The following is a 22,089-nucleotide window of genomic DNA, read 5'->3' as shown; positions in this document are numbered from 1 at the left end:
CATCCACATTTTTAAACTTACCTGTAATAATAAAAATAAGCAGCTTAGGCCTGTTGGCTCTCTGCTCATTGAAGAGATTAGTCCAGGGCCCACATTTTAGAACCTGGGTTTCAACTCCACAACATAAAATGAATTCCTCATGCACAGGAACTTCCTCCTTGATACTGGAGTCCATTTCTAAATGAGAGGAGAAAAACAATAAAATGAGTTGCTAAAATGTAAAACCTTGGGCCAAAGACAATATTCAAGAATTTTTTAAAAAAGGCAAATTTCAATAAACACAAGCATATACGGTAGGTATATGACCACTCATTTATTCTGGATTATAGGATCACACACACACAAAATTAAAACAAACCACAAGAGTAAGGAGAAACAGGGAGACCCATCTTCAGTGAAGTGAAAGACTTCACAGGAGTATGAATCAGGATCAGATTAGCCAGAGATCCTGCTAAATATCCTATAACACCTAGGATAACACTCACAACAAAAAAATTATCTAGCCAAAAAGTCAACAGCGCCAAGATTGAAAAGCCAAACCAAACCAAACAAAACCCTACTCTAATACTAGGTGCCTATAGAGTACAGTTTGTCCAGCATTTGGTTGGCTGCAATGTGTTTCTTCTTTCTCTAGCTCTCTATTCTGGCAGCAGCAGCAATGTAGCAAGAGTCCCAGATAGTACCTCAGACCAGGTGGCTGCTTCCTGCACCCTCTCCTCAGCTCACATGCACACTGAAGAGCCAGTCACCTGACCTCTGTCACACACAGTAGGCTGGAAGTGCCTTGCCCAATAGAGCTCTGGGTTGCTTAAAAAAAAAGGAAGCTTCTTCAACTCCCCATTCCAGCAGTAACCAAAGCAGTGTCCCAACTTCCTCTGTACCTGCCTATCAGCCTCAACTTACTTGGAGTTGCTCCTGTGGCCCTTTCATGCAGGCACCACACGCTCCAGACCTCACACCTACACCAGCACCCTGGTTCACTCTGCACACCCTCCCACCAGTCTTGGTTCACGTCCTGACATGACAACTGTGGATCAGCTTTGGCGCAGGCAACCACCAACTTTCTCTACCACACACTGGGCTGCAACCACACCTTTTAAATAAGATCTAAACCCACGTTCCCAGTTTGTCTCTTCTTGGGTACTTTCTCTCAACCCTAGGGGATCTTTAGAGTTTTCCTTATACAGTAACTTTATAGTTTCTCTTCTTCCACAGCTTAATAATTCCTTATATTAAATTAACCATGTGAGTTACTGTGTGGCTTCTGTCTCTTGAATGGATCTAGATTGATACATCCTGCATTGTCTATCCAGATTTTTTTCTTCAAATCTTTCCCATCTTAGACGTAGCTCAAATCCTACCTCCTACTTGAGGTCTTCCCTGAACTCCTCAAATAAACTCTAAACTCACAGCACCTTTCTTTAACATAAGTCAACAGTGGTAAAGGTAACCAGGTAAACTTCACCTGGTAATCTATGCACTTGTTATTCATGTCATGCCATACTCTCACAGCACAACAGTCAACAAACTCACTACCGGCACCACCCAAACCTCCCCAGATTGACAGCCACCTTAGGTTAAGGTAAGGATTGGACACAGGAAGGAAGAAAACATTAACATACACCCCAATCTCCATGTGTAACCCAAAGTCTAAAACTTTCCCAAATAAAATGACTTAGAAAATAAAAAAATTATTACTCAAAGAGTGGGGACTCCTCTTCATTCAAAATAAATTGACTAAATAAACGAAAGTATCATCTCACATTTTCTTAAGTATCGATCTTTAGTTCACTAATACATGTCACTGTACTCCAATCTCTGAAACTGTCACAAAACAGAGTATATTTATAAAGCTCTTATTACATTTATAAAATGTTGGAAACAATGAGATTTAACTGTTCTATACTACATTAAATTAGAGCACCATCCGAGAAGACACTGGATAAACCGCATACTTGCACTAGAAGAGAATCCAAAGTTATTAACTATATTCTATTCATAAATACTTAACTTTAAACAAATGACATGTTGGGAGTTTGATTAGCCACAAAATTAATGAGAATTCCAATAGATAAGAAATTCAAACACAGTCTATAAAATCTGGAAAACAAAAAATTAATTACACCTCTAAAATACCTCAAATAAAATACAACTAAGAGACCTGGAGTAAACCTATGTATTACAGAGCATCTTTTTTTTTTTTTTTTTAATTTCTTAGTGTTTTTATTTATTTAAAAAAATTTTTTTAATCTTTATTTTTGAGAGAGAGAGATTGAGAGAGAGAGAGAGAGAGAGAGACAGAATGTGAGCAGGGGAGGGGCAGAGAGAGAGGGAGACACAGAATCTGAAGCAGGCTCCAGGCTCTGAGCTGTCAGCATAGAGCCCGACGCGGGGCTTGAACTCACAGACCGCGAGATCATGACCTGAGCTGAAGTCGGACGCTCAACCGACTGAGCCACCCAGGCGCCCCAACAGAGCATCTTTTAATTTTACTCACACTTTGTTTCTGATTCCCACATAGCCAAAAATAATAATAATAATAGTAATAATAAAAAATAAATAAATAAATGAAAAGCAAAGGAAACCTTAACAGTAAGAAATTTCAAGTTCTTCGTTACCTAAGAATCCAAGGTGATTTGGTCTGCAAACAAGTGTCCAATTAAGAAGGGACAATGTGTTCTAAGTGTATAATAGTAGAGGCTGGGGGCGCCTGGGTGGCGCAGTCGGTTAAGCGTCCGACTTCAGCCAGGTCACGATCTGGCGGTCTGTGAGTTCGAGCCCCGCGTCGGGCTCTGGGCTGATGGCTCAGAGCCTGGAGCCTGTTTCCGATTCTGTGTCTCCCTCTCTCTCTGCCCCTCCCCCGTTCATGCTCTGTCTCTCTCTGTCCCAAAAAAAATAAATAAACATTGAAAAAAAAAATAGTAGAGGCTGATGGCCCTACCTACAAACACAGCCTATAAGCAATCTTAAGTGAAATCAGTTTTGATAACCAGCAAGACTTAGGGTGGATAAAAACCAAGTGTGAATACAATTTGTGTAACTTAGGTAAGCTTTACTTACCTAAATATAGGTGTTCATCTGTTTTTATTAATGGGTTTAATTTTATTTAGAAAAAAAAATTTCCAATTAAATCTTACACAAACCTAGACAATATATAAAACAGAAAAGCAGCATTTGATCAGTATAAATTTTACAGTTCAAATTTATAATATTTATTATAAAGTCAGCCGGTGAGACAGTGAGGCTACATTAATGAACAAAAATATTTGCAAGTGGAGTTATAAATGAGTCTCATTTAGCTTTAGCATCCGAATCCAAATAACATTCGCATTTCATTTTGGCTACTCAATAAGAATTCTGCTTTATTCATGCATGTAATAACCGCAAATGATAGAAGTATTTTTAAAAAACTTGTGTCATACAAAACAAAACACAATAAAGTATCACCTCACACCTGTCAAAATGGCTAAAATTAACAACACAGAAAACAAAAGATGTTGGTGAGGATGCAGAGAAAGAAGAACCCTCTTACGATCTTGGTGGGAATACAAACTGGTACATCTACTCTGGAAACAGTATGGAGGTTCCTCAAAAAATTAAAAGTAGAGGGGTGCCTGGGTGGCTCAGTGGGTTGAGCGTCCGACTTTGGCTCAGGTCATGATCTCATGGTTTGTGAGTTCAAGCCCCACAGCAGGCTCTGTGCTGACAGCTCAGAGCCTGGAGCCTGCTTCGGATTCTGTGTCTTCCTCTCTCTTTCCCTCTCCCCTGCTCTCACTCTGTCTCTCTCTCTCGAAAATGAATAAAAGTTAAAAAAAAAATTAAAAGTAGAACTACCCTATGATCTAGCAATCGTATTACTAGGCATTTACCCAAAGGATACAAAATACTGATTTGAAGGGGCACATCTGCCCCGATGTTTATAGCTACATTATCAATAATAGCCAAATAATGGAAAGAGCCCAAATGTCCATCAGCTGATGAATGGATAAAGAAGTTGTGCTATATGTATATAATGGAATATTACTTAGCCATAAAAAAGAATGAAATCTTGCCATTTCCAATGACATGGATGGAGCTATAGGATATGCTAAGCAAAATAAGAGAAAGACAAATACTATGATTTCACTCATATGTCGAATTTAGAAAATGAAACAGATGACAGGGAAAAAGAGGCAAATTACAAAACAGACTCTTAACTATAGAGAATAAACTGAGAGTTGATGGAGGGAGTTGGGTGGGGGATGGGCCAAATGAGAGATGGGTATCAAGGAGGGCACTTGTGATGAGCACAACCAAATTTGTGTTGCAATGTCCAGATAGTCTTCAATTAAAGTACACTAACTTTGAAACAGAGGTAGTAAGATGATTTTCTTTCAGAATTAAAACACTAGGGCTGCGTTAATGTCCCACAACTACACAGAGCAGAGCATATACTTTGCATGTACCTGAGCCCTGACTGACAGTTAATTAATGATGTTTCTGGGCACTAGTACTAAAACTACTTGTAGAATATTTAGTGACTAAACAAGTGAAAATTGAATTTTTTAAGTCCCAGTGATGAGATGTAAAATTTGTAATTGTTTTCAAAACACAACATAAGAAGTACAAATACGTACAAAAACAGCAGCAGAAGCTTTATTTAGAGTTCTGTTAAGTTTTTAGTTACTCTATTAATGAACGTTAACATACTGGAGAACTCTATGAATCTGGTGAGTCTGGGGGTTGTTTTAAATTTAGTTTAAAGCGTACATTAGAATTAAGTTCAATCCCATGTTAGCAAGGAAAGCCTTGTTTGTGTTGAAACCATATGAAAAACTAGAGAAAAAACAGTACTGGAAAAAAAATCTGTTAGAAAAATCAGTAACCAATAAAAGAACTGCTCAAGAATGTGTAATAAAAGAAGAAATAGAGAATATAATTAATATAAATATAAGAAGAAAGCAGAGAAGTAATACAGACCAAGTGTAACAAATAAATAAAAAAAAAACAACCAGTAAAACTACTTAAGCCCAAATATAACAGTAATAAATTAAATGTAAATAGACCAATTACACTAATTAGATAAAGGCAAAGATGATCAGATTGGATAAAAATAAAACAAGTAATTGTGTGCTACTTATAAATAATACACATTAAGAATAAGGATACATAATGTATAAAAGTAAAAGGATGGAAACAATAAACCATGGAAATACTAATCAAAGAAGAGATGGTATAGTTATACTGAAGTCAGATTTAAAAAGTAAACTTTAAAGTAAGAAGCACATGAGACATAAACAGGAACATTTCAAAAAGTCAATCCACCAGGAGACCATAACAATTCTAAATAAGTATGTACATAATATTTTAGCCTCCAGAGATAAATTAAAAATTAGCAAATGTAAAGGGAGAAATAGATTGGACCACAATCGTGGTAGAGGATTCTGACATACCTCAATATCTGAAATAATAAACAAAGAAAAAAGCCAATAAAAATATAGAAAACTTGAATTACATAATATTTATATTAACATAATTAACACAATCAGCATGTGTAGAATTCTGTACCACATAATTGCAAAATGCACATCCTTTTCAAGTGCACATGAACATTTACCAAAACTGACCATATACTGAGCCATACAGCAAGTCTCAATAAATTTCCAAAAAAATGAAATAATAGAGTATGTTCTCTAACCACAGTGGAAATTAGATAAAAATAACAAAAATAATAAGAAAATCCCCCAATTTTTGGAAATTAAGCAATAAATGTCCAAATAACTGATGAGTAAGGGAAGAATTCACAATGTAATTGAAAACTAAGTAATAATGAAATAAATAATGAAAATAAGAAATTTCAATGTATGGGATGCAGATAAAGGTATGACTGCAGGAGAATTTAAAGTCTTAAAATGCTTTCTAAAATATTAGGGAAAAAGGGCTGGACATTAAAGATGTAACTATTTATCTTAAGGAGTTAGGAAAACTAAATGAATCCAAATAAAGAAAAATAGAAAAAAGAAAATAATAAAGAATAGAAGTTAATGGAATAGGAAAAAAAGTTTACATTTGAGAGGATTAACAAAGCCAAAAGGTTAGCCTTTCAAAAGAGTTATAAATAAATACGCCCCTGAGAAGACGCATAAAGAAAAAGGGCACAAATAACCAATAAGATGGGAAAAGAGGCTATCATTCTAGGTTCCATGGACATTAAAAATATAATGGAGTTATATCATCAAAATGATAAAGAATATCATGAAGAATTTTATGCCAATACATTTGATATGGGCAAATTCCAATACAGACAAACACAAAAAGGCTAGAAGACTCTTAATAGTCCAATAGCTAGTAAAGACACTGAGTCCATAATTCCTGGGCCAGAGGAGAGTCAATGCTTAGGGAAGAAATAACACCAACCTAACAGAGTTGCCCGGAAAACAGAAAAAGAGAGATCACTTCCTAACTCATTTTATGAGCCCAGCATATCTTGGTATCAATACCTGACATTATAAGAAAGAAAAGTTACAGGCCAACCTCGCTCATGAACATAGATGCAAAAACTCTGTTCAAAATATTAGCAGACCAAATCCAGTGATTCATACCATGGCCATACATGACAATCAGATTGTGTATATATCAGAAATGTGAGGCTGTTTAAACATTCAAAATTTAGTCAACTTACTGCATTAACAGAATAAAGCAGAAAAGCCATATAACCATCTCAACCAATACAGAAAATACACTTGATAAAATCCAATAAAGAATCATGAAAAAACTCTTTAGAAAAAAAAGAAAAAAAGGGATCTTCCTTGATGAAATATAAGTATCTATAAAAGAAACCTAGAGCAAACATTTTATTAAGGGTGCAGTGCTGAAAACCAACCCTACCCCCACCTCCGACCCGAAAGTTTGAGATCAAGACAAATCTGCTATCAACACTTCTATTCTGTGTTGTACTTGAGGTCCTAGCCAATACAGTAAGACACAGAAAAGAAATAAAAGTATGTGAATTGGATAAAAAGAAAGCAAGCTGTCATTATTCACAAACAAGATCGTATATATTTTATGAGTGTTCCAGTTACTCTTGTGACATAACATATTACCCCAAAATTTAGTGGCTTAAAGCAACCATTTTACTATATTCATGGATTCTTTGGGTCGGGAATTGACAAATGGCACAGCAGAAGAATAGCCTATCTCTAATCCATAGTGTTGGGGACCTTTGCTGAGAAGACTCAACAGCCGGGTGTGCGATATGTACACTGGGGGCAGGAGATGCCATCTGGAAGTATCTCTATTTACATGTCTGATGACAGATGCTGCTGTCAGATAGGTTTTGGCCAGGAACACCTGCACTGGACAACTCTATGTGGTCTTTCCACATGGACTATTTTGGGCTTGTTCAGAACATAATGGTTGAGTTTCAACAGCAATTGTCTCAAGAGGACCAAATTAAAACAGTAACCTTTTAAGACCTGGCCTCACAAGTCACATGGCACCAGTGGCATGTTAGCCACAGCCTACCCATATTCAAAGAGAGGAAAAATGAACCTCTCTCAAAATGAAGCATGTCAAAATCATTGCAGGAAGAATATGCGGTATGGGAGTTATTGTGGCCAACTTTGGAAAACACAACCTACCAAAATAAGTTAAACAAAGATACATAAATTTCAGTTCTGCAGAACTTTTCAAGTTACACTAATAAGAATTTTTGAGCCTTTAAGAGAGGGACAGAATATACATACAACCTTCTAAAAGCTGATTTGACCAATTTTGTCAATGGTGATCGTATTAATTTTTCCCTTTAACGTCTCACTCTCTTTTTCTGAACAGTTTGGGAAAGTGTTGAAGGCACAGGAAGTCTGATGGTTTTTAAAATGGGGAAGGATTTGATTAATGTAGTTCTTTTATTTTTTTATTTAAAAAAACTTTTTTTTTAATTTTTTTTTTAACGTTTATTTATTTTTGAGACAGAGAGAGACAGAGCATAAACAGGGGAGGGGCAGAGAGAGAGGGAGACACAGAATCAGAAGCAGGCTCCAGGCTCCGAGCCGTCAGTCCAGAGCCTGATGCGGGGCTCGAACTCACGGACCGTGAGATCGTGACCTGAGCTGAAGTCGGACGCTTAACCCACTGAGCCACCCAGGCACCCCAATGTAGTTCTTTTAAAAAGACTGTGAAAGACGGAGGAAAAAAAAAAAAAAAAACCAGAAGAATACACTAAATCTTGGATACTATCAAAATAACCTAAGCAGGAAATGAGTTTGGGAATAAAGGAGTTGAATGAGAGACTAGAGTCTTAGTAATGATTCTGTATGACAAGCCAGGGAAGGGTGAGTGCAAAGTTGACTTAGATTCTGACGCTAAAGATGAGGACAATGAAAGCACTAGTCCACACAAAGGGGAAATACTGGGGACAGGAAGTTAGTTGAGGAAAGGAAGCTGATTCAGTTACAAACACAGCAAGTTTCAAGAAAATAAGCGACAATACCAGAAGAAAGTGGGGCCCACAGAGCTAAAGCTCCAGAAAGGTCACAGTAGAGAAATGATTTGCCCAGCTCCTTCTTAAAGAGCTCCTTTGTCTTGGCTTCTATGATACCTCCCCATCCTCACTGAGAACCTTTTCCTCCTCCATTGACTGTACCCAAAGGTTCTGCCCCAGGCCCTCATCCCTTTGAGTGCTAACTACTGAGCATTTTCATCTGGGTGCCTCACTGATGCACCAAACTTTTATAAGTGTCAAAAATTAAAATCATCTTGTTTCAAAAATAAACTCTACAGATCCCATCCTAGATCCTGACTTTGTTGTTATAGAGAGTACCATTATTCACCCAGTCACCTAACTCAAAAGATTCTTTGACAGCTCCTGCTGCAATTTTGGGGGAGGGGAATTTCCCTAAGCAAGAAAAAAAAAAAAAAAAAAAAAAAAAAAAAAAGCCAGCTAAAAAATGAAAAGGAACAATTAGAAACAGGCATGAACTAAGAAGATATGTAAAGTCATATAAGCCACAGGGGAATGTTTCCAGAAAGTTAGGAGCTGGTAATGAATTTTTAAAAACATACAAATGTCAAAGAGCAAAAGAAGTGAGACAATAGTAAGAACTCACATTTTAAGAGTACTTTCTATAAACCAGGCACTGTGCTAAACACTTTATACATATTGTCATCACTTAACCCTCACAACAAATCTTATGAGATGGGTACTACTGTTTCCTCCCTCTACCCCAACAAAACATGTGAGAAGAAAATTGACTGAAAGATACTAAGGAATTTGCATAAGGTCACACAACCCGTAAACTGGACTGTGGTAGAGTCAGAATTTGAACCCAGATGTCTGAATGACTCCAGGGGTCATGTTCTTCGTTTGAGAAATTTTACATACACACGCACAATTTCATTTGAATGTATAAATGAGATATAATATATACTGGGATTTTTAAAAAATGGTCAATTACTTTTTAATCTTTTATATGCCTCATTTCTACCTCTGCTTTTCACGTCCATGCATATTACTCCTAAACTCAAGTCACTAACTCAGTATAAGGTCTTCCATATCTTTCTATAATCACATACACATATACATAAACATTTATATGAATTTTGATAAATATGAATTGTCAGTATTTGGTAAGTAGGAGCATATTATACACACTCCGATGTATTTTACTTTCATAATAACACACAAAAATCCTGCTAAATCAAATAGTGTAACTCCAACTCATTATTTTCAATGGTTCTATAATATGGATACACTATAATTCATGTGGCCATTTCCCTGCTGACAGGAGCTCCACTGACTCCCAGTATTTTGAGACAATGTTGCCATAAGTACTCTTAAATCCCCATGTTCTTACATATATCCATATACACCAGTTCTTTTGTTTCTAATGGCCAGATTCCCAAGTGTGGAATTCCTGGGTTGAATTTTAATAGGTGTTGCCAGATGGCTTTCCAAAAGGGTGTAAGAATCACATTTCATCCAGCAATCTAGGAAGGTATCTTTCCCTCTATAATCCTATCATCAGTAAGAGTTACCATTATTTTTAATTCTTTTAAGTCTTCGGGTATAAAACATCGCACTCTTTAGTTTGCATTTCTCTGGCTGCTAGTGCATTTGAACATCTTCTCATGTTTGCTGGGCTTTTGGACTTTGTTTTCTATGAATTGTCTATTCATATTCTTTGCCAACATTCCAAATGGATTATCTTTTTATTATTGACTTGCAAGAGAATTTTGTATATTGCTGACCCTTGGCCCTTTTCTGGATTCCTATATTTTACATACAGCTTCTTAGATGTTTATTTTCATTTTTGTTATTCTAGTTTTTACATTTAAAGTGTTAATCCACCTGTATAAGTATCTGCTTTGTTTTCTTTAAGATAATACCATTTAATAAAGAAAACATCTTTTCCTCCACTGAATTAAAATACAATCTTTTTCACATAATAAATTTTCATATTTACCGGGACAGAGTTTCTTAACTACAGAAATACAAAGCACCTTATAGTCAAACTTCAGAAAACCAAAATAAGGGAAAAAAATCTTTAAAGGAGCCACAGAGAAATGACAATAGTATCTATAAGGGAACAGTAATTAGAATGTCAGATTTCTCATTAGATATCAGGGAGGCCAGGAAAATGTGGCACAACATTTTTCAAGTGCTGAAGGAAAAAGACTATCAACTACAAACCCTGTATCAAGAAAAATGACCTCTCAAGAATGAAGGGGAAATAAAGATATTCTCAAATGAAGAAAAACTAAAGGAATTTGTCCCTTACAGACCTATCCTTAGGAAGTTCTCCAAACAGAAAGAAGTAAGTGAATAAGGTTTAACTTCAGAGGAGGACGAACAATGGAATGATTAAAAGCAATGGCGAATATAAGGGACTATCCTTCTCCTTATGAAGCTCTTAAATCATATTTGATGCTTGAACCAAAAGTTCATAGCATTATTTGATGTGGTGCTCAATGCATATAGAGGAAATAGGACAATTACATATGAAATGTGGAAAGGGTAGGGGCGCCTGGGTGACTCAGTCAGTTAAGCGGCCAGCTTCAGCTCAGGTCACGATCTCACAGTTTGAGCCCTGATTTGGGCTCTGTGCTGACAGCTCAGAGTCTGGAGCCTGCTTCAGATTCTGTGTGTGTCTCTCTCTCCACCCCTCTACTGCTCATGCGCACACTCTCTCTTTCTCTCTCCAAAGTAAACATTAAAAAAATTTTTGAAGTTGAAAGTACAGAAAAATGAATGGAATGAACAGCAGTTTTTTGAAAAAGATCAGTAAAATCAATAAAACTCCACTAAGATGAAAAGAGAGAAGACACAAATTACTAATATTAGGAATGAAATAGGGGTTTATCACTAAAGACTCTAGAGTACTAGTGGGTTGATAAAAGACAAAACCAGACAAAGACAGCACAAAAAAAGAAAGAAAACTACATACCAATGCCTGTCATATCTATACCTTAATAAAATATTAGCAAAAAGAATCCAGCAATGTATAAAAATTATTATATGCTATGATCAAGTGGGATCTATTTCAGGTACATTTAACATTAAGAAATCAATGTAATCCTCCATATCAAGATGGTAAAGAAGAAAAATCATATCATATAAATTAGCTAAATACACACCATGTGACCTAGCACAATTGCATTCTTGGGCATTTATCCCAGAGAAATAAAAACATGTTCACACAAAACCTTCAAACAAAGGTTCATACTAGTCGTAACTGTAATAGTTCACAACTGGATACCACCCATATGTCTTTCAAAAGTGAATGGTTAAACAAACTATGGTAAATCATACCATAGAATACTACTCAGCAATAGAAAGAAACAAACTATTGATACACTCAACAACTTGAATGGATCTCAAAGGAATTAATGCGAAGTAATCTCAAAAAGTTATACACTGTATGGTTGTGTTTATACTACATTCTTGAAACAGACAAAATTAAAGAGTTGGAGAACAGACTAGTGGTTTCCAGGGGTTAAGGACTGAGGTAGGATGAGAAGGTTGTGGCTATAAAGAAAATGGTGGTTATATGAAGCTATATACACACACAAATGAGTGTTTATGGAATGGGGAAAATCTCAATAAATTCTGTAGATACATTAATGTCAATTTTCTGGTTTAAAAAATTATACTATAGTTATACAAGATGCTACCATTGGGGAACATTAGTTGAATGGCACATGGGGACCTCCTTATACATTTTTTTTGCAACTTCCTGTCAGTATATAATTTATGTCAGAATAAGAAAGTTGTTGAAACTACACATGTATTTATTTAATTGCAATTGGTATAAGTGGAATTAAAGAGAAAAACCAGGAATCTTACCACACGGTCACAGGTAAGCTTCAAAACATACAGCTGCAAGTCAACACATAATAGATGCATAAACAGAACCTTTTTTAGTCTGCTTACTATTAAATTTATATTCATTTCATCTTTCTCCAAATAACATATTAGAGGAAGTCATCATTTTCTATATTGACTTGATGATAATCTCACCAGTCACAACAAAACCACCTTCTCTGTAATTCTTTTCATTTGTGCAGTACATTCTCGTCCTCTCTCCTGACTTTAACAATGCCTGCACGACAGGACGTACAACTGATGTTATGTTATTTGTCCAAGGTTATGGGGCTTTTAAATGGCAAAATCAATTCTATAGTCTTCTGACTCCTATTCCAGTATTTTCCAGTCACATAGCACTCTGAAATTTTATGTAGTACTATAGAATCTGAATAAATAGCACAGTATTGTAGGAGAAAGTCAGAGAAGGAATGGGCATGATGCACATTATACCAAAATCCTGCAGGCATTCACCTTTAGGTGGAAAAATGGGGGATGGGGGGAACCAAAAGAGACTTTCCTATTTATCATTTTAGAAAGAAGCTTAAAAAAAAAACTTCATGAATAAAGATTTCAGAGATTTCCCCTAAGTTTTCTGGGTTTCTTTTTGTTGTATCTATCTCTTTCATCACAGGGATTTGCTCTTGGAACAAAAGTGGCTAAGAACTACGGGTTCAGATATAGACTATGAACTCTTCCAGTGTTTGGCATACAAGACACAAAGCAGGTGTTCTGTTACTACTTGTGAGAGGAGAAATGAATTTGTGAATCAAAGAATACATGTCTCATCTTGCCTTGTGTGAAAAAATAAAAAAACTCAAGGGTAAGAATTTACAGTTAAGGCCTTAGGGTGAAGAGTGATTATAAAGCAGTGTGAGCACAAGATGCCTGCTGCAAAGAACATCTAGAGAGCTGTGAAGTGGGTGTGGGTATGGGTGTGTCATTCGGTAACAGTGGATGATTATGGAGTGTTTATTGTGTGTTAAACACTGTTCTAAGTGCCACAAGAATTATCTTGTTTGATAAAACAATCTTAACAAATGGATACCAACGTATCCCATTTTACAGATGAGAAAAATTGAGGCACACACTCCTTCTTTAAAATACCATGATGCAGGGCAAGCAGTTGAGGCAACTGAAAGCCCCAACGGTTTCCCCAACATGCTACATTCTAAGTTCAAAGGAAGGAGCTCGGTTCTGACGTTGGTGCCACAGAAAAATACTTGAGCAACTAAGACTGAACATCAAACATGTGGTAGGGAAGTGTCAAGTTCAGAGACTGGCCCACGAGTCAATACTCAAGGGTACCTGGTGTAACAAATTTGAAAGAGGATGGGGGGAGGAGGCTGATCCGACGGAGAAAACTGAGGTCAAACGAAAACAGCCTTTAATGACCCCGCCGATGGATAAGTGGGATGCTCCAGGGAAGACAGTGACTAGTCCAGGGCTAGTTAGAGGCTTAGAACTCTTAGAATTTCTTAGAGGTGCAAGAACTCTGATCTTTGTGGAGTCTCCGGCCCAGACTGGCCCCTGCTAGTCACTTCTTCCCGGCCAACTGCCCAATGTCCAAGCCCCTACTCCCAAAAGGGCCGCCATAAACGTCCCGCAGGCAGGCTGCAGTTAGTACAAATGGCTCCTTACCGCGCCCATAGGAGCGACTGCTGGGACAGCATCAGAGTGGATCCGAACCTCGAGCGGTCGCAGCAGTTATTTACGCCCTGCGGGCCGTCTGGCCCAGGGCAACACAGGCTCTACGAGAAGCCACACAGAGGAAGGTCTCTGGCTCCCCTGTGCCTGCTTGCCTGTCGGTTCTCGCGTAAAGTCGTCCCCCCAAGGCAATGCCTCACCTGTCAGCCTAGAAAACAGCAGGCTCTATCCCAACTTTGCTGCTCAGGCGGCACTCGGAGCGGAAGTCCCGTCTACCCTTACGTCATAGCGCTGCGTCGGGCACCACTGCGGAGAGGCGGTCCTTTGAAGATGCGCGCCGTTCTCAGGTTTGCGAGGCTCTTGAGCATGGGTTGGGGCGTGTGTTCTCTGTTCAGCGAGAGCGTCGGGAGGGTGTAGCTGTTCTGGACCTTTGTCTTCCTTTTCATTTGAATGTTATCCTCCTCTTATTTCAGTCAATCTCGTTTGCTTCTTCCCTTATCGCGTTGTCCTCCCTTCCTCCGTTAATGGTTTCGTCTCTTTCTTTCCCTTACCCATATACATAGGAAAGTTGATTCTCAGTGGACCTTGTTTGTTAGCCTTAAGAGGGCCAGCCTCTGCTACTCCACACTTTAGAAAAATGTGGAAAATGTCGATTCCAGAGATATTTCGAACTTAACGTACCCAAGCTCCGTGAAGACAGTTACACTGATCTTGTGAACTGTTGCATTCTCAGTACCCAGCGCATAGTAGCTGATCCGTGTTCATCTGTCCAAAAATGCAGTAGTGAATGTGACGTCGTTTTATAGCCAGGGAGGGAAGCAGACAAGTAGGCTGGCAAACCAGTAATCTTACCCACAGTTAGGAAACAAGCTTTGATTCTTTTGTATTCAACATTCCAGTGATAGGACCACCATCCAATGGGTTGTTAGCAGTGGACTGGTACCTCTTATTCATTACCTCTCCATTTTTCAGTTTTACTTCCTTAATAACAATAGTTAATGAGTTTAGAAAAAGCCTCTCACTTCCTAAGAGGTTTTGTTTTTTGTTTTGTTTTTTTTGTTTTTTTTTTATGAATTAACTCATTTTTAATCCTCCCAACAGCCCAATGAGGTCAGTATTAACATGTGACCATAGAATCTGGCAACACAAATACACAAACTAAATGAGTGATTACATTGCAATGGCATTACATGATATGTTCAAGGTATTTTTTCTCATCACTAATGCACAACTCAGTGTGTGCATTTCAATGAACATGATTAACTAATGCAGCCTTTCTTTGAATCCTTGTGAATACATTTGTGGTGCTTTGCTCAAGTGATTTATGTCTCTGATTTCATTAAATAAGCCTATGCCAGAAAACCTAACCAAGAGAGTTCAATCACTTAAAAACAAAAATCTCTTTCCAGACTGATGGCCACTCTATGATTATCTCCATTTTTATCTGCACGATAAAGTAAGGCACAGAAAATTAACTTGTCCAACCTCACTTGGCAGAGCTGGATTCTACAACTCTATATGGTACATAATGCTTGGATGAGTGCCCACTCCCTCTGCTATTGTTGAAGCACTTACTCTTCTATACCTGATTACTTGAAACAGCCTCATTGTTTTCCACGTCTTCTTGCTGTTTCTGGAATGCTCGTGCTGTCTTCATTAAAGCTTTCATTTGTTTTGTGCACACTCTTCCCTCTGTCCAGTATGCTCTTCTTCCTCCATTCCCTAATCCCTCCACCACCACCCCCCCAACTGCAAAATATGATGCAAGATTCACTTTGGAATGGCATTCCCTGGTGCCCCAGGTATGGTGAGGTCCCTCCTTTTTAGTCCTATATCACCATTTATATTCTGTTAGGTTGCTTATTTGTCTTCAGCATTAGACTGTGAGGTCCTGGAGGACAAGTACCCCTTCCTTCTTTTATCTTTGTATTCTCTAGGTCTAGAATAGGGTATGAGACATGGTGAGCATTCTGTAAAGCTGTGTTCAGATGATTCTGCTCAAGTAGTGGAGTGGAGTGTGCTGTGAGGCTTATAGGATCCATTTGGCATTTATTCCAGGTAAACTTGCATTGTGGAATTTTTACGTGAGTATCTTTTTCCACACTGGTTTCCAGGTCTAATTAAGAAAGAGACTTCCTTGCAAATTATGCTCCATGCAGTCCTTGAATAAAGACTGTGTTAATATTCTTATGCATGTATTAATTTATTTGAAGGTCTGGGTATTTTGAAATCAAATAATCTTTTCTAGTTTTATCCTCCATCAATGCTTATGAAATTTAGTGTGCATAAGAGTCATCTAGAGAGTTTGTTGAAACAGGGATTCTTACTTAGTAGGTCTTTAGTGGGGCCTAGAATTTGCATTTCAAACAAATTCAGGGATAATGCTGCTGCTACTGCTATTTCTCAGGTCATACTCTTTTCATGGCTCTGCATTACATGGTAGTCATAGAGAAATGCTTGGTGGGAGGACAGTCGTCTTGATGTATAGTAATTTGTACCTAAGAATATGTATAATTGTCATCACTTCTAGCATTTACAACAGATCATCCACAAAATATTTTTGTGAAATGGATTTGCACTGCAGCATTCATTTATTTATTCTTAAAAAAAAAAAATATATATATATATATATATATATATATAAAATATATTGCCAGCTGTGTGCTAGGTATTGTTTCAGATGCTAGGGACAAGAGAGAAAGATCTTTGCTTTCTTTTTTGTTGTTTGTTTGTTTATTTATTTAGTTAGTTGTTTTTAATTTACCTCCAAGTTAGTTAGCATATAGTGCAATAATGTTTTCAGGAGTAGATTCCAGTGATTCATCCCTTATGTATAACACCCAGTGCTCATCCCAACAAGTGTCCTCCTTAATGCCCCTTGTCCATTTAGCCCATCCCCCCACCCACAACCCCTCCAGCAACCCTCAGTTTGTTCTCTGTATCTAAGAGTCTCTTATGTTTTGTCCCTCTCCCTGTTTTTATGTTCTTTTTACTTCCCTTCCCCTTATGTCCATCTGTTTTGTATCTTAAATTCCTCATATGAGTGAAGTCATATGATACTTGTCTTTCCCTGACTGATTTATTTTGCTTAGCAGCGTACCCTCTAGTTCCATCCATGTTGTTGCAAATGGCAAGATTTCATTCTTTTTGATTGCTGAGTAACGCTCTATTGTATGTTTGTATATGTACATATATATGTGTATATATATATATATACACACACACCATATGTGTGTGTGTATGTACATATATATGTGTATATATATATATATACACACACACCATATGTGTGTGTGTATATATATATATATATACACATATGGTGTCCATATACATATACATACATATGAATGGATAAAGATGTGGTGTGTGTATATATATATATATATATATGTATATATATATACACACACATATACATATATACATATGGTGTATATGTGTATATATGGTGTATATGTATATATATGTTTATGCCATGTATACATATATATGTATATATATATACATATACACATCATATATATATATATACACACACACACACACACACACACACATATATACACGTATATATACGCACACCACATCTTTACCCATTCATTCGTCAATGGACATCATTTGGGCTCTTTCTATACTTTGGCTATTATTGATAGTGCTACTATAAACATTGGGTGCGTGTGCCCCTTCGAAACAGCACACTTATATCCTTTGGATATATACCAGGTAGGGCAATTGCTAGGTTGTAGGGTACTTCTATTGTTAACTTTTTGATGAGCTTCCATATTGTTTTCCAGAGTGGCTGCACCAGCTTGCATTCCCACCAACAATGCAAAAGAGATCCTCTTTCTCCGCATCCTCGCCAACATCTGTTGTTGCCTGTTGTTAATTTTAGCCATTCTGACTGGTGTGAGGTGGTATCTCATTGTGGTTTTGATTTGTATTTCTCTGAAGATGAGTGACATTGAGCATTTTTTCATGTGTCTGTTAGTCATCTGGATGTCTTCTTTGGAAAAGTGTATATTCATGTCTTTTGCCCATTTCTTCACTGGATTATTTGTTTTTGGGTGTTCAGTTTGGTAAGTTCTTTATAGATTTTGGATATTAACCCTTTTTCTGATATGTCATTTGTAAATATCTTCTCTGAGAAGGATCTTTGCTTTCTTGAAGGACATCAGATAATTGAGAAAGTAAGAAAGAAGAAAGTAATAAAAGAAAATTAAAGGACAATGTGAAAGAGAGTGGCTAAATTAGGTTGGGCAGTCAGGCAAGTATCTGAACTGACCTAAATGGTAAGAAATCAGCCAGAAGATCTAGTGGAAGATAATTCTTACATTCATTCTCATTCCCTGCGTGTATTTTATTTATTTAAAAAAATTTAATTCCAGTGTAGTTAATACATAGTGTTATATTTGTTATATTAGTTCCAGGTGTACAATACAGTGTTTCACCAGTTCCATACATTACTCAGTGCTCATCATGGTAAGTGTACCCTTAATCCCCTTCACCTATTTTACCTACCTCCCCTCTGATAACCGTCAGTTTGTTCTCTATAGTTAAGAGTCTGTTTTTTGGCTTGTCTCTTTTATTTATTTTTTCCTTTGTTCATTTGTTTCTTAAATTCCACATATGAGTGAAATCATATGGTGTTTGTCTTTCTCTGACTGGTTTAATTTGTTTTGCTTAGCATTGTACTCTAGATCCATCCATGTTGTTGCAAATGGTAAGATTTCATTCTTTTTCATTGCTAAATAATATTCCATTGAATGTATATGCCACCACTTCTTTATCCATTGATGGATACATGGGCCACTTCCCTAATGTGGCTATTGTAAATAGTGCAGTGATAAACATAGGGTGCATATATTCCTTTGAATTGGTGTTTTTATTCTTTGGGTAAATACCCAGTAGTGCAATTCCTGGATCATATAGTAGGTATATTTTTAATTTTTTGAGAAACCTCTATACTGTCCTTTAATATTAGCTGCCTCGTATCTTAGAGTACTATCCTTCATCCACTGCTCTATCTAAATGCTTCCCTCCTCCCCCACAGCTTTAAATACCATTTATAGACAACTCTCAAAGTCACATCGGCAGCCTAAACTGCTCCCATAGGTTCCAGGCTTATAGATCAGATGGCCTCCCCAACATCTCCACTTGAAAGCCAAATAGGCATCTCAAAGTTAACATATCCCACATAGAATTATTGATTTCCAACTCCAAGGGCAAGAATGCATTCAGATCTCAGTACAAAGTTGAAACAGGACCTGAAAAAGAAAAACAAACAGTTGGGAACTGAGGTAGAATTCTCTCCTGACTTCACTTCTCTCTGGACATCTGTTTTGTCATCATTCTTCAATCCCTAGGCTACCTGAAAGTATATGGCTGTTCATGGCTCATGCAATCTGTGTTTAGATGAGGAGTCATTAGTGCTGTTCAAATAGTTTCTACTTCCTACCTTCTAGGCATTTGCTAGGAATGTACTTCCTTTATACTTGGGGGGAGAGTGAGAGGAGGAGAGAGACCAAGAGGATGTGAGCAGTTCTGTCCAATGAGTTGTGAGGAAAAATGTTATGTCACTTCCAGGCTGAGCAGTTGATTCCTTGTGTGAGATCCTTCAAAGTTTTAGCTTTTTCTTTGGCACAGTGATGACAACATTCAAGATGGTGTCTGTCCCAACAGGCTGTATCCTTGAGTAGCTGCTGTTGCATAAAGCCTTCTGATCATCCTGGGATGAACACATAGAAGAAAGAAATCCACCTCTGTGTTAATTTTGGTGTGGTTATGGCAGTACATTGTAGGCTGTGCAGACTGACACACAGGAACAGCCACACAGGGAGGCTCTTTCTTCTCACTCTCTTGATTTTAATTCCAAATACTCAGAGGGAGAATTTCAGATTGGCTCAGCTTGGATCTGGTTTTTAGCAGTCGTCCAATCATCAGTGACATGGACTAGGGGTCATATTGTACCTTATACAGAGGGGCCCTCTGCTCCAGTGAAGGGGATCATAGGGAGTAGGCAAACATTCCACAAGAGTGTTTACTGTAAACACACATGGCTATAAAATTAGACAATTGTAGGGGCGCCTGGGTGGCGCAGTCGGTTAAGCATCCGACTTCAGCCAGGTCACGATCTCGCGGTCCGTGAGTTCGAGCCCCGCGTCAGGCTCTGGGCTGATGGCTCAGAGCCTGGAGCCTGTTTCCGATTCTGTGTCTCCCTCTCTCTCTGCCCCTCCCCCGTTCATGCTCTGTCTCTCTCTGTCCCCAAAATAAATAAACGTTGAAAAAAAAATTTTTGAAAAAAAAAAAAAATTAGACAATTGTACACTGATTTAACAACAGTATATGAAATTGAAAAATTTTAACCTTTTACATGAAAATTTTAGACTCTCATTACTCAATGTTTATTGACCACCTATTACATTCCAAACTCTTCCAGGCGCTGAGGACACAAAGGCAATCCAAAGAGAAAACACTTGGTCTCACAGAAACACAATAAACAAATGAAAGGCATTAATGTCTGATGATGGGGAGCTAAAAGGGTAAGAATCAAGAGTAAGGAGTGCATTAGTTACCTATTATTCCTTAACAAGCTATTATTGCTTAACAAATTACCCAAAACATAGCAGCTTAAAACAGCAGGCATTTATTATCCCACAGAGTTTCTGAGGCTCAGGAATCTAGGAGTAGCCTAGATGCAAGGTTGGAATCTAGGAGTAGCCTAGATGCGAGGATCTAGCTCAAAGTCGTTCATGAGGTTGCAGCCAAGCTCATTGGTCAGAAACGCAGACATCTCAAAGCTCCCCTGGGGCTGGAGAATCCACAGCTGAGCTCAGTCATGTGATTGTTGGCCAGTCACTGTTCCTCACTGGCTGTTGGCCAGTGGCTGATCTACTCTAGAGACATCCAGGGGCTCATTTATAAGAACATTCAGGAATGGACTCCACATTTTATTGATGTAGCAATGTCCACAAAAAGATGCGATGCAAGGTTTTCTGATTATTTAACTTCATGACTGAGTGGCAAGGAATCATTTATGGAAAGCAACCTTTAAAATGTAAATTGAGGCTTATGTCGAATAGACTAATTATGGAACTCTAAGGAATGTAAATGACCAAAAGAAGAGACAGAGACTTTTGTCATCTAATATTTATTGAACATTTATTACATGCCAAGTTTTGTGCCAAACACTTTATATAGCTCTAGAAGGGGAAGAGAAATTTGAAGTCAGAGTTCAGGATGATGGTCTCAGATAATAGTCTTCTTTTTGCCCTATCCATTCAAATTCGTGTCTGAGTCCTAGAGAGAGAAGGATTATAGCAGGAAGCAGACAGAAGTAATTTTCCCACAAAATCTATGAGAGATTTTGGGATCCCAAAGTAGTTCCCCTCAGGAACTACCATGACTAAATATGATACCAAGGAAATATGTCTCTTGTTGAGCACAGAAATGTCTGCACGGTGTCCAAGGATATGAAATGATTTTAGGGGACTGTCAACCATATGCAGCCCTTACAAGGAAGAAAGTGCAGTGGAGGTAGCGTCAGAGCCTCTTGGCATTTCATGGGCGATGTTGCTGATGAGAAAGAGAGGAAAATTGGCTGCATTTCTGATATGGCCCAGATCAGCTATGTGGGGACACTTGAAGATAACTCCTAGAAACTGCCACAGTTGTTGAGGACCCTTTCATGGAAGTAAGAGAGTAGTTGGGGACACTGCAGAAGGGATGGAGAGCCCACAATAGCAGTGAGATTGAAACAGAAAAATGTTAACACCTAGATATTTATGATAGGAAGGAATATTTCTGGTGGATGTTATAAGGATGTCAGAAGGACCTGCACTTAGTCGTAGAATATGTTCCCCTCTTCCTCATTATTCCATTGCACATAAAGTTGAAAATCTTGGTTAGACCCCCTTTGAACTAGGATATGTAGGTTGAAGATTATGTAAAAAGGGACGAGAGGAAGAAAAAGAGCAAAGACACAGAAGAAAATAAAGTTTTTTTTCTAAGTGTAGAAGAAAACTAATATTTGTTCTTAATATATGTTCTAGAGATAGAACCACTAGTCATAAATATCAGTGACTTTTGAATTGTGGTTTTCC

The 22,089-nt window shown here is 37.7% G+C and overlaps 1 protein-coding gene across 2 annotated transcripts in view; it reads right to left on the bottom strand.

Moving 5' to 3' along the window:
• Positions 1-14,699, bottom strand: part of LDAH (lipid droplet associated hydrolase) — a 112,439-nt gene extending 97,740 nt beyond the window's left edge. The window contains exons 1-2 of one of the 2 annotated variants that reach the window (XM_045447604.1): positions 14,188-14,699; positions 22-177 (exon numbers count right to left, since the gene is read on the bottom strand). In XM_045447604.1, coding sequence (XP_045303560.1) covers positions 22-175 — 154 coding nt within the window. In that variant the 5' untranslated portion in view covers positions 176-177; positions 14,188-14,699. Of the gene's footprint in view, positions 1-21; positions 178-13,981 lie in introns of both variants that reach the window. The other variant, XM_045447605.1, reaches the window with a different exon arrangement.
• Positions 14,700-22,089: the final 7,390 nt, after the last annotated feature.

This window comes from Leopardus geoffroyi, chromosome A3, assembly GCF_018350155.1.
Source record: "Leopardus geoffroyi isolate Oge1 chromosome A3, O.geoffroyi_Oge1_pat1.0, whole genome shotgun sequence".
NCBI classification, from domain to species: Eukaryota; Metazoa; Chordata; class Mammalia; order Carnivora; family Felidae; genus Leopardus; species Leopardus geoffroyi.
Note: the sequence above shows the minus strand (reverse complement) of the source record. Positions and strands in the feature narration are given on the sequence as shown.